The following is an 18,339-nucleotide window of genomic DNA, read 5'->3' as shown; positions in this document are numbered from 1 at the left end:
TATCTCCCTCTCTAACTTTAAACACCAGCTGTGAGAGCAGCTCACAGATCACTGCACCTGTACATAGCCCATCTGTAAATAGCACCTCATTCCCATAATGTTATTTATTTTTTGCTCCTTTGCACCCCAGTATCTCTACTTGCACATTCATCTTCTGCACATCTATCACTCTAGTGTTTAATTGCTAAATTGTAATTATTTTTCCACTATGGCCTATTTATTGCCTTACCTCCCTTATCTTACCTCATTTGCACACACTGTATTTAAACTTTTCTATTGTGTTATTGTTTATTTCATGTGTAACTCTGTGTTGTTGTTTGTGTCGCACTGCTTTGCTTTATCTTGGCCAGGTCGCAGTTGTAAATGAGAACTTATTCTCAACTGGCCAACCTGGTTAAATAAAGGTGAAATAAAATGACAAATAAAAACATAGAGCTGCGCTGCTCTCTTGTGTTCGTATAGCATCATGACATTGCAGAGATGGCACATTCTGAAAACAAATACCGTACATAGATACATACTGTATATCTAGCTCTGTTTGTTTTTGATTCCAATTATCAGAAGATATAAGAGTGCATGTACAACTTTTCTTAATTTTACTAAATTGTATGATAAAAGCCACTATGATCAATTTACTGATGGTATAATGCAAATGACATTTATTGATTATGTCACTTACAAAAAAGGCATGGCATATACGACAATTGAACTGTTCTGAGGGATTGGAATGAAATCTTTAAATCAGATCACTATTGCTATAACTATATAACATTTCAACAAACAACAAATGCGTAGGACATTATTGGAAAGGAAATTATTGCACAATATACATACAGTATATTTTGAACAGATTTCATATGTCCACTCATGTTATTTTCTAAATTTACGTCACACATTAAAACCCACTTACAGTACATCAAAATAACAATAATACCACCATCAACTATGTTCTACCTTCTGACACCAAACACATGTAAATTAACTTTTGAAACACATCACACCTCGTCACATGAAAATAAATCCCCTTTACATATCCAACTTCGTATCAAAATAGGATCTGTATTTATTCCACATCTGGGATCACAAATGAAACTTTCCCTCACAAATGTCATGCAATTATCATAGAAATCACTTATTTTAAGGCAATAGTAGGACAATAGTAGCAGCACCATAATAGTGACCATTGTAGAAAGGTTAGGTGGCATTGATTGTATACATATGTAGGATCTTAATTTAATCCTGCAGCAACAAGAAATGTGAATTATTATGTGGATTATAACTAATGGACATTTTTGTAGGAGTTGATACATTTTTCATTAGGGCACATCAAGTCTGACATTTCAGTGGAAATTACAAACTTTAGAAGCCTTTTAAAACTCAAATACACTACAAGTTTGCATTTTCTGCTCTGCAGGAACATTCTCAGCAACAAAAGAGTCCTCAAATTAAGATCCGACATCTGTAGAGAGGTTAGGTAGCGTCAAGAGGTTCTGTTATTGTATTTTAAGGCCAAGCTCACTAGCTTATTGATTGTAACAACTTGATTATAAGTATAATAGATACAACATAAAGATTCTCAGGTTGTAGACTATTCTTTTGATATAATATCAAATTGCCCAACTTCCTGAGCGGTTATAAGGAATACAGTATTAAGAACAGTGCTTAAGTGTTATGGTTCTTCTTGGGATTGCGGTACTTTGTATTTGTCATAGATATGCTTACTTTCACTTCACAAAACTTTATAAGTTTGCTTAATAAAATCTATTTAAAAATAACAGAAAATGTATTCATCACAACAATTCTTAGGATAGAAAAAGTTCAAAGCTTCATTAAAAACCTAGCAGTGCCTCGAGTCACAGTGACTGTACTTTGCATAGTTAGTTGATCATAGAACATATCAATAAGACATCTAAAAAAGTACAGAGAGTATAAAACATTACTCTCTAATTATCAATGTGAAAGATATGATGTTCTTTTTAAGTGGTGTCATTGGGAAAACTATAAAGAATATTGTATATAGATCTAATATAATAAAGATGAACTGTAAAGAATATAGAATATTGCTGGGGCTTTACAACAAACTGAAGTAAACTATACACTGTAACTTTGTCCTATGTTTTTTTGATAGCACCAGCTGCTAAGGTCTCTCGTCTGGTAGTTACGAACGCCTGCTGCTTCTCATAATAAGCAGCTTCGTTAATAAAAGTGGGATAGACGGTGCCAGCACCTTCGTAGCGGAGGGTTGTCCCGTCAAACGTTTGGAACATAGGGTCACCAGGGTTCAACGGCTCCCAGTCACAGTCCTAAAGGAGGAATGAACAACAAGGAAATTCAAAGCTCAAGAGTTAGAGTTCTGCTTTTTTGAAGAAAAGTAACAAACTACTGCATCCCCACAGTTAAAGAAAACAGCCTGGGATTCTGACTGTCATTGGATACACCATCACAGGCTATTGAAATTCACTACTAATTCAATATTTGTTACCCAAGACATTAGGCCAAAAACAGACGTAACTGAAAGGAACAAAAAGTTAGAATAAGCAAATAACAAGACATTTAAAAGTATCATAGCATTTAATCGCCCGGTTTTGTACCTGTAGATTGGGGTGCACCATGGCAATGATGTTGCCATTGGTGTCTCTGGGATAGTCCATCTTCTCTGAAACTCTGAACACATCCACTGTACAGGGGGGAAACTCCAAGCCTACACAATATAAACACACCACATCTTCCTCACTTGTTACTGTGCATGCAAAATAAAGTAAAGGACAAAACAAATAGCACTGAAGTAGTTTCCTTGCACACAAATAAAATAATCCTCAACAGTTATGAGAAATATCAATAATAATAATGTAGCCTATGTACAGTATGTATGTGTTATTTTGTAAATAAGTTTGACTATGATTGTGTGCATGACTTTTTCTTCCCTCATTGATTAATCGCCAATCATGTACAAAATATCCCGTAGTTCCAACTGTTGTTTTGGAGGACCTCACACACAGTTTAATTTCTCAGAGCAGAAAACACAACTCAGCACCAAGGCACACAGCATTCATCAGGCCCCCACTGTGGACCCTGGATCCAGGCTCCTGGACACCAGATTACAAAACCCTGCTGGCTCCTAATCACATGGAAACTAACCAACTTCCAACAAGTATGCCATTCAGCAGCCTAGCGGGCCTAGTGAGAGGAATGAACATGCAGACTTCAAACTTCAATTCACTCTTGAGAACTACTGCTTGTTTACAGAACATTTTGAGGAAAGCTTGTTGCAGTGGTTGCAGTTTTGAGGTATCATGCAGCTTTTTTCCCCATTCATATTTCCAATAGTTGTCAAGCATACTTTTACATATTTTACAGCTATATACAGATGTATGATCTTAATTTGATCACTGTTGTTGCAGGACATTTGCCCTAACTAAAAATAATTCACATTTCCTGTTGCTACAGAATTATTTTTTGCTTTGAAAAACTGGTCAAATTAAGATCCTACATCTGTACAAGTTACATGATACCTCAAAGAGGCAAACACTGTCTGTCTGAAGGAACTGGAAGGGGATCTTATGAAATAGTTGAAGTGGAAGGATTACTTAAAAAAGGTTTTCATGTAAGGAGAACACGACTTGCTCACCCATGAGCAATGTCATAAAAACTGAGTCAGTACAGTGATGCTGATAATGCCAGATAGGCTGAAGGGGGAGCAGAGAAGGCTTTTATACAAAACTAAAAGAGATACAAAACGACTTAGCCTATTAGACATCTCTCGAAGATAAGTTTTGTTCATGTTAGATTTGTATTTCTGTTTTATTATTAAAGTGTTGGTAGAGTAGAAACCACAATATGTTCTGCAAAAAGCTTTCTCTTACAACAATTGTTTTCTTGGTGTCACAGATTCCCCTGGTACTGCTGCTCATTCCGTGCACGAGTTCCGGAGGTCTACGTCACCGGCCTCTAGGCGTTATTGAACTGTTTCATTACGCACACCTGGTTCCCATTTCCCCTGATTAATAATTGTATATATGTGCCCTTTGTTTACCATTGTCTTGTGGGTTAATGTTCTCACCCAAGATTTGACGGTACATGGCCCCGTCCATCATCCCTTTGATGCGGTGAAGTTGTCCTGTCCCCTTAGCAGAAAAACACCCCCAAAAACATAATGTTTCCACCTCCATGTTTGACGGTGGGGATGAGGTTCTTGGAGTCATAGGCAGCCTTCCTCCTCCTCCAAACACGGCGAGTTGAGTTGATGCCAAAGAGCTCCATTTTGGTCTCATCTGACCACAACATCACCCAGTTGTCCTCTGAATCATTCAGATGTTCATTAGCAAACTTCAGATGGGCATGTATATGTGCTTTCTTCAGCAGGGGGACCTTGCGGGCGCTGCAGGATTTCAGTCCTTCACGGCGTAGTGTGTTACCAATTGTTTTCTTGGTGACTATGGTCCCAGCTGCCTTGAGATCATTGACAAGATCCTCCCGTGTAGTTCTGCGCTGATTCCTCACCGTTCTCATGATCCTTGCAACTCCACGAGGTGAGATCTTGCATGGAGCCCCAGGCCGACGGAGATTGACAGTTCTTTTGTGTTTCTTCCATTTGCGAATAATCGCACCAACTGTTGTCAACTACTCACCAAGCTGCTTGGCGATGGTCTTGTAGCCCATTCCATCCTTGTGTAGGTCTACAATCTTGTCCCTGACATCCTTGGAGAGCTCTTTGGTCTTGGCCATGGTGGAGAGTTTGGAATCTGATTGATTGATTGCTTCTGTGGACAGGTGTCCTTTATACAGGTAACAAACTGAGATTAGGAGCACTCCCTTTAAGAGTCTGTTCCTAATCTCAGCTCGTTACCTGTATAAAAGACACCTGGGAGCCAGAAATCTTTCTGATTGAGAGGGGGTCAAATAGTATTTTCCCTTATTAAAATGCAAATCAATTTATAACATTTTTGACATGCGTTTTTCTGGATTTTTTTGTTGTTATTCTGTCTCTCACTGTTCAAAAAACCTACCATTAAAATTATAGACTGATAATTTCTTTGTCAAGTGGGTAAACGTACAAAATCAGCCGGGGATCAAATACTTTTTTCCCTCACTGTATTGCTATTACAGGTCTCGTCGATGACTCCTTGCTGTCCCCAGTCCACCTGGCCGTGCTGCTGCTCCAGTTTCAACTGTTCTGCCTTATTATTATTCGACCATGCTGGTCATTTATGAACATTTGAACATCTTGGCCATGTTCTGTTATAATCTCCACCCGGCACAGCCAGAAGAGGACTGGCCACCCCACATATGCTCTCTCTAATTCTCTCTTTCTTTCTCTCTCTCGGAGGACCTGAGCCCTAGGACCATGCCCCAGGACTACCTGACATGATGACTCCTTGCTGTCCCCAGTCCACCTGACCGTGCTGCTGCTCCAGTTTCAACTGTTCTGCCTTATTATTATTCGACCATGCTGGTCATTTATGAACATTTGAACATCTTGGCCATGTTCTGTTATAATCTCCACCCGGCACAGCCAGAAGAAGACTGGCCACCCCACATAGCCTGGTTCCTCTCTAGGTTTCTTCCTAGGTTTTGGCCTTTCTAGGGAGTTTTTCCTAGCCACCGTGCTTCTACACCTGCATTGCTTGCTGTTTGGGGTTTTAGGCTGGGTTTCTGTACAGCACTTTGAGATATCAGCTGATGTACGAAGGGCTATATAAATACATTTGATTTGATTTGATTTGGTCCCTTGTATTTATTAGACGTTCAACCTCGCTCTTTTGTTTGGGGTACATCCCTGTGTTTTTGTTTACGTATTTTGGGCTTCGTCCCCGTGCCTTTCATGGCATGTTGTATTTTTGCGTGGAGTATTAAACCCCCTATTGTGTATTCCTGCATCTGTCTTTATACAACGTGACAGTGGGACATTCAAACTACCGCGTAGGTATTTTGTTTTTAATACCTTATAACCATATTAATTTACCGCCAGCTGATGTGTGCTGTACAAAATCTATGGAATGCTTATCTTTTATAAATTTTACACAAATATTACACACCTTCGTTGAAGAGCTCAATGAAGTCCAGGGCATGTTTCAGTACCACCCTCATAGACTCAAAGATGTTGCTCCTCAAAACCCCCTGAGGTTGTGGGCCAACCTCTAGACCTGAAATAAACACATTCAAAACCTTTAAATATATCCTTTAAATATGTTGTCTTCTTTAGGGACAAATTCAATTTGAATCTATTTAAACTTATTTTTGACTTGTTTAATAATTACTATTACATTATAAAGTTTTTAAAAAGTGAATAAATGCCCCCAACGTACTACAACATCTCAAATTCTTCATAGGCTGTAAGGCCTGTAAGGCCCCACTCACCGATGGGGTGCTTGGCCACAGAGCGTGAAGTTGAATACTTGAGTAGCGGGTGTTCAGTCAGCAGAACTGGACAACTGTCAGGAGCTATGGCTTTCTGCATGACATAATTAAAGATGTCTCAGCATGTGAACAAACACACAACCTCAACACAGAAAACATTATTTCCATTATAATATGGCCGCTAATAACACATTAGTCAGAAATATAACAATAAAAGGCTAAGTATGACCAATTTAGTCAAACCAGTGTTTAATAAGTGGTTTTAACCCTCCTCTTTATACAATAGCTAACTTCCTATAGGTTCCCTATAGTTAACTCACATGTACCATTAAAGAGCACTAATAGGTAACCTTGTGATTCAATCAATGAAATTAGTCATTATTCATACAACTAACCCATAATGGGTTAGTGAGTGAGAAAGGTTATGCAAAGTGCACTAAGAGGAAACACAGAGCGGCGGTTTCCTGGACCAGGGTTGGGCTCAATTCGAATTGACGGCTGTCAATTCAGGAAGTGATTTGAATTTAAACTTCAGACATGTTAAAACTTCTGAAATAAATAGCTTCTACTTTTCAGTTCATTGAGAAGTTATAGAAAACAAATGCAATTTTTTCAGTTACTGAATTGTAATTTTTGTTAATTTCCTGAATTGACTGCCTGAAATTCTAACTGAGCCCAAAAAGTATGTTTTATTTGAGAAAGTGAGAGGGAGAAAACACTTTCTAAGTTCACCTTGATGTAATGCATCATCTGGAGGTTGAAGTGATCCTTGGAGCTCTCCAGTATGAGCGTACAACCCATGTTGGAGGTAGTGTTGTGGAGGTCGAAGATGACATCGTAGGCCTCAGGGCTTCCTTTAGGTCCAAATATCTCATTGATCTGCTGGGCCCTCTGGACCTCGTAGGGCAGGTCATCTCCACTAGGGGCGCTGTGGATACACCACTGACAGGTTAACCACTTGTTTTATTGTCACACACACCAGATAGGTGCAGTGAAATGTGTTGTTTTACAGGGTCAGGCATAGTAGTATGGTGCCCCTGGAGAAAATGAGGGTTTAGCGCCTTGTTCTAGGGCACAATGACAGATTGTCACCTTGTCGACTCGGATATTCGAACCAGCGACCTTTCGGTTACTGGCCTAACGCGCTAACCGCTAGGCCTGGTAATTACCAGGTAGTTCAGGAACACTTTACTTTTAGTAGTTCTAACACCTGTGTAGTAACAGTGTAATTACTATAGGAGCAACATTGTATTAACAATGTGAAATCATGAAATTATGTGTAATAACTATACTGATGAACTATACTGAACAAAAATATAAATGCAACATGCAACAATTTCAAAGATTTTACTGAGTTACAGTTCATATAAGGAAATCAGTCAATTGAAATGAATTCATTAGGCCCCTAGGATTTCACATCACTGGGGAGCCAGCCAATCATAATGAGTTTTTCCCCAGAAAGGGGCTTTATTACAGACAGAAATTCTCGTCATCCACCTGACAGGTGCTGGGGAAAATAAAAGGCCCCCTCACGTGGTTACACGTGGTCTGCGGTTGTAAGGCCGGTTGGAGGCAACTTATGGTAGTCATGAACATTCAGTTCTCTGGCAACAGCTCTGGTGGTCATTCCTGCAGTCAGCATGCCAATTGCAAGCTCCCTTAAAACTTGATCAATCTGTGGCATTGTGTTGTGTGACAAAACGGCACATTTTAAAGAGGCCTTTTATTGTCCCAGCACAAGGTGCACCTGTGTAATGATAATTTAATCAGCTTCTTGATATGCCACACCTGTCAGGTGGATGGATTATCTTGGCAAAGGAGAAAAGCTCACTAACAAGGACGTAAACAAATAATGGCACAAAATTTGAAATAAATAAGCTTTTTGTGCATATGGAAAATGTCTGGGATTTTTTATTTCAGCTCATGAAACATGGGACCAACAGTTTACATCTTGCGTTTATATTTTTGTTTAGTGTACAATACTGTTCACCTCCTGTCTAGTAAACAGTGGTCTTACATACTAGGCCTTTATACTAAACAGACATTTATAAGCTACCGATTATCCCTAGTAAATATGTGATTCAGAACACAGCACATGCCTTACAATAAATGAGGCTGTTAATGATTGACAGTGGAGTCCGCTACAATAAACAAATGGTGATATAAGACTTACACTTTAACCCTAATGTAAGAAGACCAACAAAACTTTCACCAGACAGCAGTAAGTTATAGCCCACAAATATTGAAAACGCCTACTCTGCTACAGGCAGGATGGGAAAGCATTTGTTACATACATAAGGGCATTATAATAATTTTCACAATTTCAGAGTGTTATTTCGACCTCATAATGTGGAAATATATTTTTTATTTGACAGAAAAATCACGTTTTTAACTGCGCTATCCCTTTAAGAGTACAGAAGTATGATCAGGCTCATGCATATTCATGCTCACATTCAAAGGGTACGTTTCTACATGTTGGTTAACTAATGTAGCAGGCGTAAAATAATCGCCTGAAACTAGATCCCCCTACATACTGGTCTTGACGAGAAGAAAAACTAAATTGGGGGGAAGTTCTCTTCTGCACTGTTGAACCAATCCAGTAAATGTGGGAGAAGAGATAAGACGGAGTGTCGCCTTGTTAACGTCCAAAAGCAGTAGTGTCACAGGCTCTCTTTCTATTTCCCCTGAAAACCGGAACATCCTGTTGTTGGGGAGTCGGAAAAAACTAACATTTTGGAGAACAACAATATCACAAAGCATGTTCTTTTTCTGAACCTCAAAAGCAGCACATTTATTTCGACCATATTCTCACAGCCTTGCAGTTCTGTTGCCTGGCTACCCAAACTCCTTGCTCCAGCCAAACACTACACCACAGCCATGGATGTTGGTTTCTTCTCCGCAGTGAGTCTGGATCTGATTACCCCCCAACGATGTCTAGAACGCAAACACATTCTAACTATTCTGATTGGTCCCAGAAACGGATCTGTTGGGGTCAGAGCCAGAACGAACACATGTGGGTAAAGTGGCATTTGGAAAATGTATCATTGTCATTGATACTCTGATTGGTTATCGATGATCCAATCGCTGATGACGTTGTTTTGTACAACACACCTCATTTTGTTGTCACCACAAACTCCTTCGTTGATGACAGTCTCAGACTGAAGTATGTAGCGAACATAGAGCAGAGGAAGTCTCAACAGGCAAGCATTTCTGAGCAATTATTACAACATTTCTGAATGTCTTATGAACTAATGACTAAGCTAATCTTCAGTGATTCTTATCATGCTGCAACCTATGCTCACAAAATTGATTCACAATACCATTGGATAGCTGAAATGTTTCCTTCCTCTCCTATGCCTTTTTTTAAACAATTCTAAAACAACAAATGCTCTAATGCTGAACCAGCATGTTCTCCAAGCTGCCCCAATAGCATAATGGCACCTGTGCTACCCATTTTTTGTCTCTTTCTCTCCCCCCGCCCAACTCCCTTTTGACTGCATATCTAGCAATGTCCGGATAGTTAGGACTATCATGTAGCACAATAGAGACAGGTAGGTCTGTCAAATGCAGTTATTCTCCACCCTCAGTAGCCTATAAAAGAAAACCTATGCCAGATAGATTATGAAAAATGTGTGGTTGATTGGTTAAAAGACAACTATAGGCCTACCAACCAGCTTAAACCAAACACCAAAATGCCAGTATGAAACCACAAAAACATTACAGGAATGTATCTTGGAATCAAGAGTGCAGTCCATCGGCCTGATATAAATAGAAATGCTGTAATTAGAATATGTCTTCAAGGAGGTAATCAGCTTAGCCTGCCTAAATGATGTGTCAACAACATGTTAGTGTGACTAGAGAGGAGTCTGCTGAGTAGATGCAATACTCAAGTGAAAAATGTGTTTATAATCTATTTGACTACATCTACAGACACTGAAGAGAAGCATTATTTCTACATTTAGACTATATGTTGAAGGTTCAAAATGTGGATTCAAGCATACCTATATCATGATAGCAAGGAGATGGAAGGTGCTTGCTTCCCATGCATACACACTGAAGTTTTCAAACTAGGCCTATTTGGCCATTGGGGCATAATGCCAAGTTAGAAGCAAAAGAAATCATTACACATGTAATTTAATGAATAGGCTACTGTATTATAAAACATGAACTTCTGTCAGTCCAATCCTTCTGCTGTCATGCACTTGGACCAACTCCAAGCTCATTTGTAACTCAGTCACATTCTGCTCAGGTTTTGCCCAGAGGCGAGCTGAAAATCAGCTGTGAGTCTGTGTGAGCATGAATACAGTAACTTTGCTGTAATTGGGGCAGTTCAACTTTTTTTTTCTTTTTTTCTTCCAGAAAATCACAAACTTCAGGATTTCCATAATAAGCTGTTCGGCAATTGCTTATAATAAGCCATAATAAACATACATCCTTAGCACACATATATATATATATATATATATATATATATATAATAAGAACATCTATAATATGGCAATTCCAGAGTTGTCTATAAACAATATAGACTTTAAGTGTATTTGGGTACTGTGAACTAAATAACACTGGACAGACAGATAAACACGAATCAACGTCAAAGGTCCCCGCTGTTTACCTGAGATTCTCGGTCGTGAACGCTCTGTTAAGATCTGTGTCCACATATCTAGTACATTTCTCCACGGCTCTTGGGTTCGTTATGAAGGGTTTCGTCTCAACTCCCTTTCTATGGATTTCTTTTCCATTCTGTATCCACAGATTTACAAGCGTTACGCCTGACATTTCATTTCCGTGCGTGCCTCCAAAAATAGCAACTCTTCGAGCCTCGTGAAAACAAGAGACATTGGTACTTGAAGTCATAGCGGTAGTGAAGGCTGGAATATTGAACAGTTGATACAAGCTCTCAGATGAAAGCACGAGCTTGAGGACTCGGGAGAGCAGCCGCTGAAAGTTGCCAGGCAATAAAAACCACGGTTGACGTTTCTTAACCAATTGTGATATGAATGCTGTTCGGGTAGTACACTTATATAATATCGCCGCTGGACTACTGTGACCACTCATCACCGAACATAACTCTGTCGTGTTGTACATTACTTGAGAAGGTTGGGTTAAGATCCTCCCACAACAGCCTACACATACTAGGCTATCCCCATTATGGATTGGTTGTGATATGGTTTTACAATTTTATAAATATGATTTTCACAATTAATCTTAAAGTTGCAACCACATTATTAATTATTCTGTTGCAACCAGATTATCAATTCATATTACATAATTATATATGAACGTTATGTTTTATAGGCCTATTGTAATGGTTTTCTTCGGGTGAAAGAGAGTCGGACCAAAATGCAGCGTGGTGGTTACTCATGTTCTTTCATGGAAAATGAACGATACATGAAATAACTTAAATCTACAAAACAACAAACGGAACGTGAAAACCTATACAGCCTATCTTGTGACAACAAACACAGAGACAGGAACAATCACCCACAAACACACAGTGAAACCCGGGCTACCTAAACATGGTTCCCAATCAGACAACGATAATCACCTGACTCTGATTGAGAACCGCCTCAGGCAGCCATAGACTTTCCTAGACAACCCTACTCAGCCACAATCTCAATACCTACTTAAACCCCAATACAAAAACCCACCACAAATTAAACCCATGTCACACCCTGGCCTGACCAAATAAAATAAAGAAAACACAAAATACTAAGACCAAGGCGTGACACCTATATATCTCTCTAGACAATATTTGCCTGAACTGATCTAATTCTATGAATACAGTGCTGCTAATCAATAACACATTAGTCTTACAATAAAACATTGATAAACTGTACATTTATTGTGTATCTTTCAATAGACAGTCATACTTACAACTACACTTATATGGAGCCAATATAAAAAGTATTACTATAGCTATAATGGTTGTGGAGACAATGTTTAGACTAGGCCTTCATATGATGCACTGCACAAAGGATATTGCATCAATGTCCCTTACTGAATGGAATTACATTAGAAATGTAATCTATTTCAAAACTGAACAAGAAACAAATCTTATCAAATGTACACAACCACTTTCTCATGCGTCACTGGCATACATTATACGGAGAACTAATGAAACATCATGACAGTAGAATCCAAGTTATAAACATGTCACTAACACTGCAATAAAACCAGTTTGAGTAAAACCAGTGTTTTGTCTTAAGTTGTCCACTAGGTGACAGGGTAGGATTAAAAATATTCTTTACAAAACACCATTTAGTGGTAACTTAACACTGAAAACGTTCAGTTTATCTGACTAGCCTATGCATGCACATTTATCATCTGAATATGTTAATTGATCATCTGAATGCACATACAAGTGTCTCTAAAGAGTGGAAGAACAACCATCATAGGGGTGGTGTACAATGAATCTACTCATTTAAAAATCTGTTCACTTATAACCAAAGGCCACCCATCAAAAATCCTCTCCAAGCTATGGGTTGTTTTATTCAGATGGCATGCTTCATGACATCACCTCTGTGTCAATGTGTTCGGTTGCGAGGTAATCCTGATATGCATCATACATACATCATCCTCTTGTCTTTTCCATGCTTATTTTTCTTATTTTTCTTCTCTGCTGATGAAACAAATTCATGGGAGATTGATACAGGATCAGGATTAATCTGTGGTAAAGGCAGACAGCATGACGTTGCCTCTGACATCTCCCCGGTCTGTCTTCCATCTGTGCGCTTCGGGGCAACTGATTCCTTGTTCGTTTTTCTATTTATTTTCTTCTTCTTCTTCTTCTGTGACTCTGTTTCTGTGTATTGGGTCATAGAACTCTGGGTCGTTTCAATTAGCATTGCAGTGTTATCATTTATTTTCTTCTTCGACACCGTTTCTTTGTATTGGGTCATAGAACTCTGGGTCGTTTCAATTAGCATTGCAGTGTTATCATTTATTTTCTTCTTCTTCGACTCTGTTTCTTTGTATTCGGTCATAGAACTCTGGGTCGTTTCAATTAGCATTGCAGTGTTATCATTTATTTTCTTCTTCTTCTTCTTCTTCGACACTGTTTCTTTGTATTGGGTCATAGAACTCTGGGTCGTTTCAATTAGTATTGCAGTGTTATCATTATCTTGATGTCCTACCGCTGGTACTTCGTAATCAGTGAATTTCCTCCTCTTTGTCTTTTTCCTCTTTCTCTCTGAGGATATAAAGGCACTTTCAGCTTCAAGTCTCACTTCAGCAGAATTTTTTACAGTTGCGTTCATCCTCTGAGATATTTTAGTTGCATCATTTTTCAGTCTTCCCTCAGGATCATGTTTGGTGAGGGAATTCTTATTTTTCTTAGTTTTTCTCTGAGAAACTGTGTCATCTGGAGTCAAAGCAGAACTCTCACACCCCTCCAAAGATATGCCAATACTCTCTTTTTTCAGTGGAGCTGCTGTATCCTGGTGTATGACAGAACAAGTGTCTTTAGACTCATCTCGCTTTTTCTTATTCTTTCTTGGGCTAGTGATCTCATCTGTTTCAGGTGGTATGCTGTCCTTTTGACATCTCTCCTCTGTGCTCAAAGGAGTTACTACATCCCCATCTTTCTTCCCCTTTTTTCTTGGTGGCACAGTGTCAATGGATTCAGACACAGAACTCTTGAGGGAGATATGGAATTTTTGAATATTATCCTCTTGTTGTTGAACAACGGCGCCATCTTCAGTTGAAGATTTCCTCCTCTTCTTCCGCTTCTTCTCCGTAACCTTGTCGTCAGACCTCTCATGGGTCACAACATTCTCTTTGGGTCTGGCCAAAGAATTTTCATGAATGTCAGAATTCTGTTTCTTATCTCGTTTGCGGTTTTTCTTCTCTAGTGTATCGATTTCACCAGATTGAGATGAAGTACTTGTAGTCAGAGCAATTTCAGTATAATTTCCCACCATTTCATTGCTGCAGGAATCCCCATCTTTCTTTGCCTTTTTCTTTTTCCTAAAATAAATTGTGCCGTCACTCTGTGCCAAAGAATTGTCTATTGGTGCCATGGTTTTATGCTTCTTTCTCTGGGCTACCAATTTAGTAAGTTGGACTATAGAGCACTCAATTGTTTTCGGTCTTATATCAGTAGCATTTACATGTAGGTTTATGACATTATCTTCAGGGAGGGTTGAAATGTTTGTTCCCTTTTGGGGTCCTATTTCCTCATCTAACTGTGTTTCCAAACTCAAATTCAGAAAATGTCCTTTTTCTGGTCCTTCCTCCAGGATGGCATGTGCTGTGGAATTCTTATACTTTTTCTTCATTTTCTTCAGTTCTATGTCTTCGGTCTGAACTATAGTACCACCTCCAGCATGGGATGATAGCTTGGGGTTCTCTTCCTGTCTTAGGCATATATCTGTATCAACATGGCATGGTGAACCCCTCCTCTCCTTTTTTCTCTTCTTTTTCTGTGGCATAATCATTTCACCAGACACGGACACAGAATGCTCTGCCTTGTTATCCTGGGTTATCTCAGTAGCCTCTCCTCCCTGTATGGTGCTTGTACTCACACAGGTGACTAGTTCCTGATAATCTGGAGCTTCTTGGCATGGAGGCTGCCCAACTCGGTCCTCAATACTTTCATCATCTCCTCCCTCTCTTTTCCTGTTCTTTTTCTTCCTCTTCTTTCCCTTCTGTTCATAGTCTCCCCCAGCATCAACATTTGTACAGTAATTTGTGAGCGCTGGATCTGTTGAAGGGGGGTTGTGACCTTTAATTCCAGGATCAGCCTCTGTTTCTCTTGTCTGGTTCAGATGGTCACGATCAGGGCGCTGCCCAGTCACACTGGGGGTCATGGCTCTGCCTTGGGTCCTCTCCAAACAGCTTCCTTCACTTTCCTGCACTTCATTAATAGGTGAACTCGTTATGTCCACTGCCTGGTCTATTCCACTCCCCTCTACTTCCTCACTGACAAATCCGATATTCAGCATTGTCTTCCATTCTGTCAATGAAATGTCCATGTTGTCGTTCTCTTCCGGTCCGTCTGTATTGTCAGCTAAATGTATACCAGGTTCTTCGGTTTTATTGCGGACTAAACCCCTACCAGATGAACATCTCCTAACGCAACTGACTGACTCTGGGTTAGTCTCTTCTTCTGCCATGTTACATTTCTCAGGTACGATTCGCCGTGACCCAGCAAAACTCTGCTTTGATGGTGTGTCTTTAATCATTTTGGAAACCAAGGAAAGAGTTTGTTTAACATGAGGGAGGTGTTGTGTTTTCTTTGTGCTCTGTTTCTTTGTCTTGGCGGTGGAGTCTTTGCTTACAGATGAAAAGTTTCTGCATTGCTTTTCAGCTTCAGATGATGGATAACACCAAGTTTGACTATTTTTCTTTTTCAGGAATGGCATTAAAAGTGTATTTTCCTGTAACAAAGAAATGTTGATCAAATGAAATAGCAAATCATTTGACTCATGATGCAATGAGAAAAAGAGCCTAGATAAAATGTAAGATTATTTGATCATACTCACCACCACTCTGATGTCATCATCACTACCTTCAGATTCCACCTCCTGTCTGTAGGTCCATAGAAAAAATACAGCATTATACACCTCAGAAATATACAATCATTATAAAGAAGCTCAAAGGAAGAAATGTGTTCTGCCCCGTTTCAGAGCTCAAATCTACCTTAAGAGCACTGACCATCTCCCGCAATTACAACCTTTTCTTATTTCAAAATGTAGAGCTGTAGAAACCTTACTCTGACAGTGGAGACAGTTCACCTTCCTTATCCAGATATCTGTTTGGTAAAGCTGAAGCTAAAGTCGCTTTTCCTTTAGAGAACTTCTGCAGTGTTTTGACACATCTAAAAAAGCCTCCAATTGCCTTACTCTATTGGAAACAAAAGGGATTTAATGTCAGTGAGACTGAGAAGACATTTAGAAGCATATGACACATTAGTTACCCACAAATACATTAGGCCTATATATGATCCAAATGATAAGTATCAGAAGCTGCACTTTGTTTTATTTTATGAAGGATCTTTTTTTTACAATACGAATTTGACACAAGAAGTGCTGCCTACTTACCGAGAAGGTCACACTCTTTAATAGTGGTAGGTGTGTTTTCTTGTAAGCCCACTCTCGACTAGATAGGGGTTTACTTCTGTAAATGCTCCCCAGAAAGGGAAAGGAGTACTTTTTCAGGCCATGCCTCTCTGCTTTCCTCTTGTGATGTTTCATTGCCTGTGAGACCTGCTGCTTCCTTTGGGGAGTGGCAGGTCCATCTTTGTCCCCACTCTCCTCCTCTGATTCTATGGTACATGTGAACTCTGACCTCTCCTTTGAGTGGCATCTTCTCACAGACCTCACCACCTCAGACACTGGCACTTGAGTTATGAACAGGCTGTCCCCTGAATCCCTACTGATATATGTGTGAGAAATGGGAAAGACAAGCATTGCAATGTTCACACTTTTGGTTGTGTTAATTGTAATGTTAATTCAAATACATTTTTCTTGACATTGTTGTAATAAGCTAGCTATAGGAATCTATTCTGAATGCTTCACACATTTATGGAGAAGCATTGCTGAGGCCACAGCACTGACTTTTAACCAATGTATCTGGGTTCATCTTTCCATGTGTGCTTACCTGTCTGCTGAAGACTCAGCGCCATGGTCTGTGACGGGATGGGATAACACATAGTTCTGCCCACTGAGAGCAGCATCGAAATAATGTGAGATTGTTTTAACGATATCAGGATCGGGGTTCTCCAGAATGATCTGGGATGAATTATCTTCTGCTGCTTCATAAACGCCTTCTGAGTTTAACAGAGTGCGTGTATTATTATTTTCAACTCGTCGAGCTTGCAGGTCACTGACAGAAGCCATGAGGTACAAAAAAAAGGTATACCTTTTATCTATTCTACCTGTACACAGCACACGCGGTCATGTTTGGACAAATTCACACAGTCAACCAGGAAGTGAGGCGAGCAGACGTCGTTATATAACGTCAGAGAATATTTGTGGGCCAACCAAGGCTTTTCTATGAGTTCTTCATTGACTCGCGCTGCACGGCTCGTGTACTCTAGCACGCGGTGCTGCGCGGCGAAACACCACTTCCCATTCATTATCGAGGCTTGTGAAAGCGGTGAGAAAGAGAGTGGGCGGGGGTCCGTTGGGCGGCGCGAACTTGGCGTGGTAGGCGGTAAAAGAAGGCACGACAATACCTCTTCCCCCTCAGGAGGCTGAAAAGATTTGGCATGGGTCCCCAGATCCTCAGAAAGTTCTACAACTGTACCATTGAGAGCATCTTGACCGGCTGCATCCCTGCTTGGTATGGCAACTGCTTGGCATCCGACTGCAAGGTGCCCGACTGCGCTAACTCTTGACTCATCACATACGCTGCTGCTACTGTTCATTATCTATACTGTTGCCTAGTCACTTTGCCCTTACATACATGTACATAATCTACCTCAATTACCTTGTACCCATGCACATGGACTCTGTACTGGTACCCCGGGTATATAGCCAAGTTATTGCGACTCATTGTGTATTTATTCTTTGTGTTATTGTTTCTATTATTTATATTTTTTCTCTCTGCCTTGTTGGGAAGGGCCTGTAAGTATCATTTCACTGTTAGTCTCCACCTGTTGCTTACAAAACATGTGACAATAAAAAGGGTAGACCACACTTCTGTAGTAAAAACACATCAGAGTTAAACCTTTCTAAAAAGGATAAAACCGACTGTGCTCTTGTTGCTGTTCTTACGCTCCTCACATTTATCGTGGTGATTTTAAAAGCCATAAAAGGGGTGAGTAAAAACAGTGCTAAAAGAAGAAGCATTGAGCAGTTAAAAGGGGGTTAGTTCTCAGGAACTTTCTCTCTCTCCCTCCGGGGTAAGGGAGTTTGGAAGGGAGAGGAGGTTAAAATAGGGCTTAAAAAGGAGACTTGATTGGGGGAGTTGGAGGGGAAGGTTCTGGGTTCTTCCTCCCCCTGAGAGCTCTCCCACTCCACCTTTCCCTTTTTCTCC

General features: G+C 39.9%; 2 protein-coding genes across 6 annotated transcripts; both read right to left on the bottom strand.

Annotated features, from left to right (window-relative positions):
- Window positions 1-636: 636 nt before the first annotated feature.
- aspa (aspartoacylase) lies at window positions 637-11,441 on the bottom strand. Its single transcript, XM_020464423.2, has 6 exons — window positions 10,973-11,441; window positions 7,090-7,285; window positions 6,358-6,451; window positions 6,036-6,143; window positions 2,592-2,701; window positions 637-2,303 (listed from the first exon to the last, which is right to left on the bottom strand). Exons 1-6 carry the CDS (start codon window positions 11,413-11,415, stop codon window positions 2,112-2,114), a joined length of 1,143 nt encoding a protein of 380 aa, XP_020320012.1. The 5' UTR covers window positions 11,416-11,441; the 3' UTR covers window positions 637-2,111.
- A 740-nt stretch (window positions 11,442-12,181) lies between these two features.
- Window positions 12,182-17,310, bottom strand: LOC109872865 (uncharacterized). 5 transcript variants are annotated; one of them, XM_031808555.1, is made up of 5 exons: window positions 16,960-17,295; window positions 16,401-16,734; window positions 16,095-16,203; window positions 15,843-15,888; window positions 12,182-15,737 (listed from the first exon to the last, which is right to left on the bottom strand). In XM_031808555.1, exon 5 carries the CDS (start codon window positions 15,720-15,722, stop codon window positions 12,921-12,923), a length of 2,802 nt encoding a protein of 933 aa, XP_031664415.1. In that variant the 5' UTR covers window positions 15,723-15,737; window positions 15,843-15,888; window positions 16,095-16,203; window positions 16,401-16,734; window positions 16,960-17,295; the 3' UTR covers window positions 12,182-12,920. The 5 variants fall into 4 exon arrangements, with proteins under 5 accessions (XP_020319844.1, XP_020319843.1, XP_031664415.1 ...); XM_020464255.2 differs by having other exon boundaries at window positions 16,073-16,203; window positions 16,401-16,731; window positions 16,960-17,310; XM_020464254.2 differs by having other exon boundaries at window positions 16,073-16,203.
- Between the last annotated feature and the right edge of the window lie 1,029 nt (window positions 17,311-18,339).

Source organism: Oncorhynchus kisutch, linkage group LG28 (genome assembly GCF_002021735.2).
Source record: "Oncorhynchus kisutch isolate 150728-3 linkage group LG28, Okis_V2, whole genome shotgun sequence".
NCBI lineage: Eukaryota > Metazoa > Chordata > Actinopteri > Salmoniformes > Salmonidae > Oncorhynchus > Oncorhynchus kisutch.
The sequence above is the reverse complement of the archived record's forward strand: the minus strand, read 5'-3'. Positions and strand labels throughout refer to the sequence as shown.

Excerpts from the sequence above, each read along its gene's own strand:
- aspa (XM_020464423.2), bottom strand. The coding sequence starts at position 11,415 with ATGAGTGGTCACAGTAGTCCAGCGGCGATATTATATAAGTGTACTACC. Across the intron at positions 2,702-6,035 it reads CATTGAGCTCTTCAACGAAG|GCTTGGAGTTTCCCCCCTGT; the intron begins GTGTGTAATATT and ends TATATTGTGTAG. Across the intron at positions 2,304-2,591 it reads TGGTGCACCCCAATCTACAG|GACTGTGACTGGGAGCCGTT; the intron begins GTACAAAACCGG and ends TTCCTCCTTTAG.
- LOC109872865 (XM_020464254.2), bottom strand. The coding sequence starts at position 17,198 with ATGGCTTCTGTCAGTGACCTGCAAGCTCGACGAGTTGAAAATAATAAT. Across the intron at positions 16,735-16,959 it reads GCTGAGTCTTCAGCAGACAG|TAGGGATTCAGGGGACAGCC; the intron begins GTAAGCACACAT and ends CACATATATCAG. Across the intron at positions 15,738-15,842 it reads ATGATGACATCAGAGTGGTG|GAAAATACACTTTTAATGCC; the intron begins GTGAGTATGATC and ends TCTTTGTTACAG.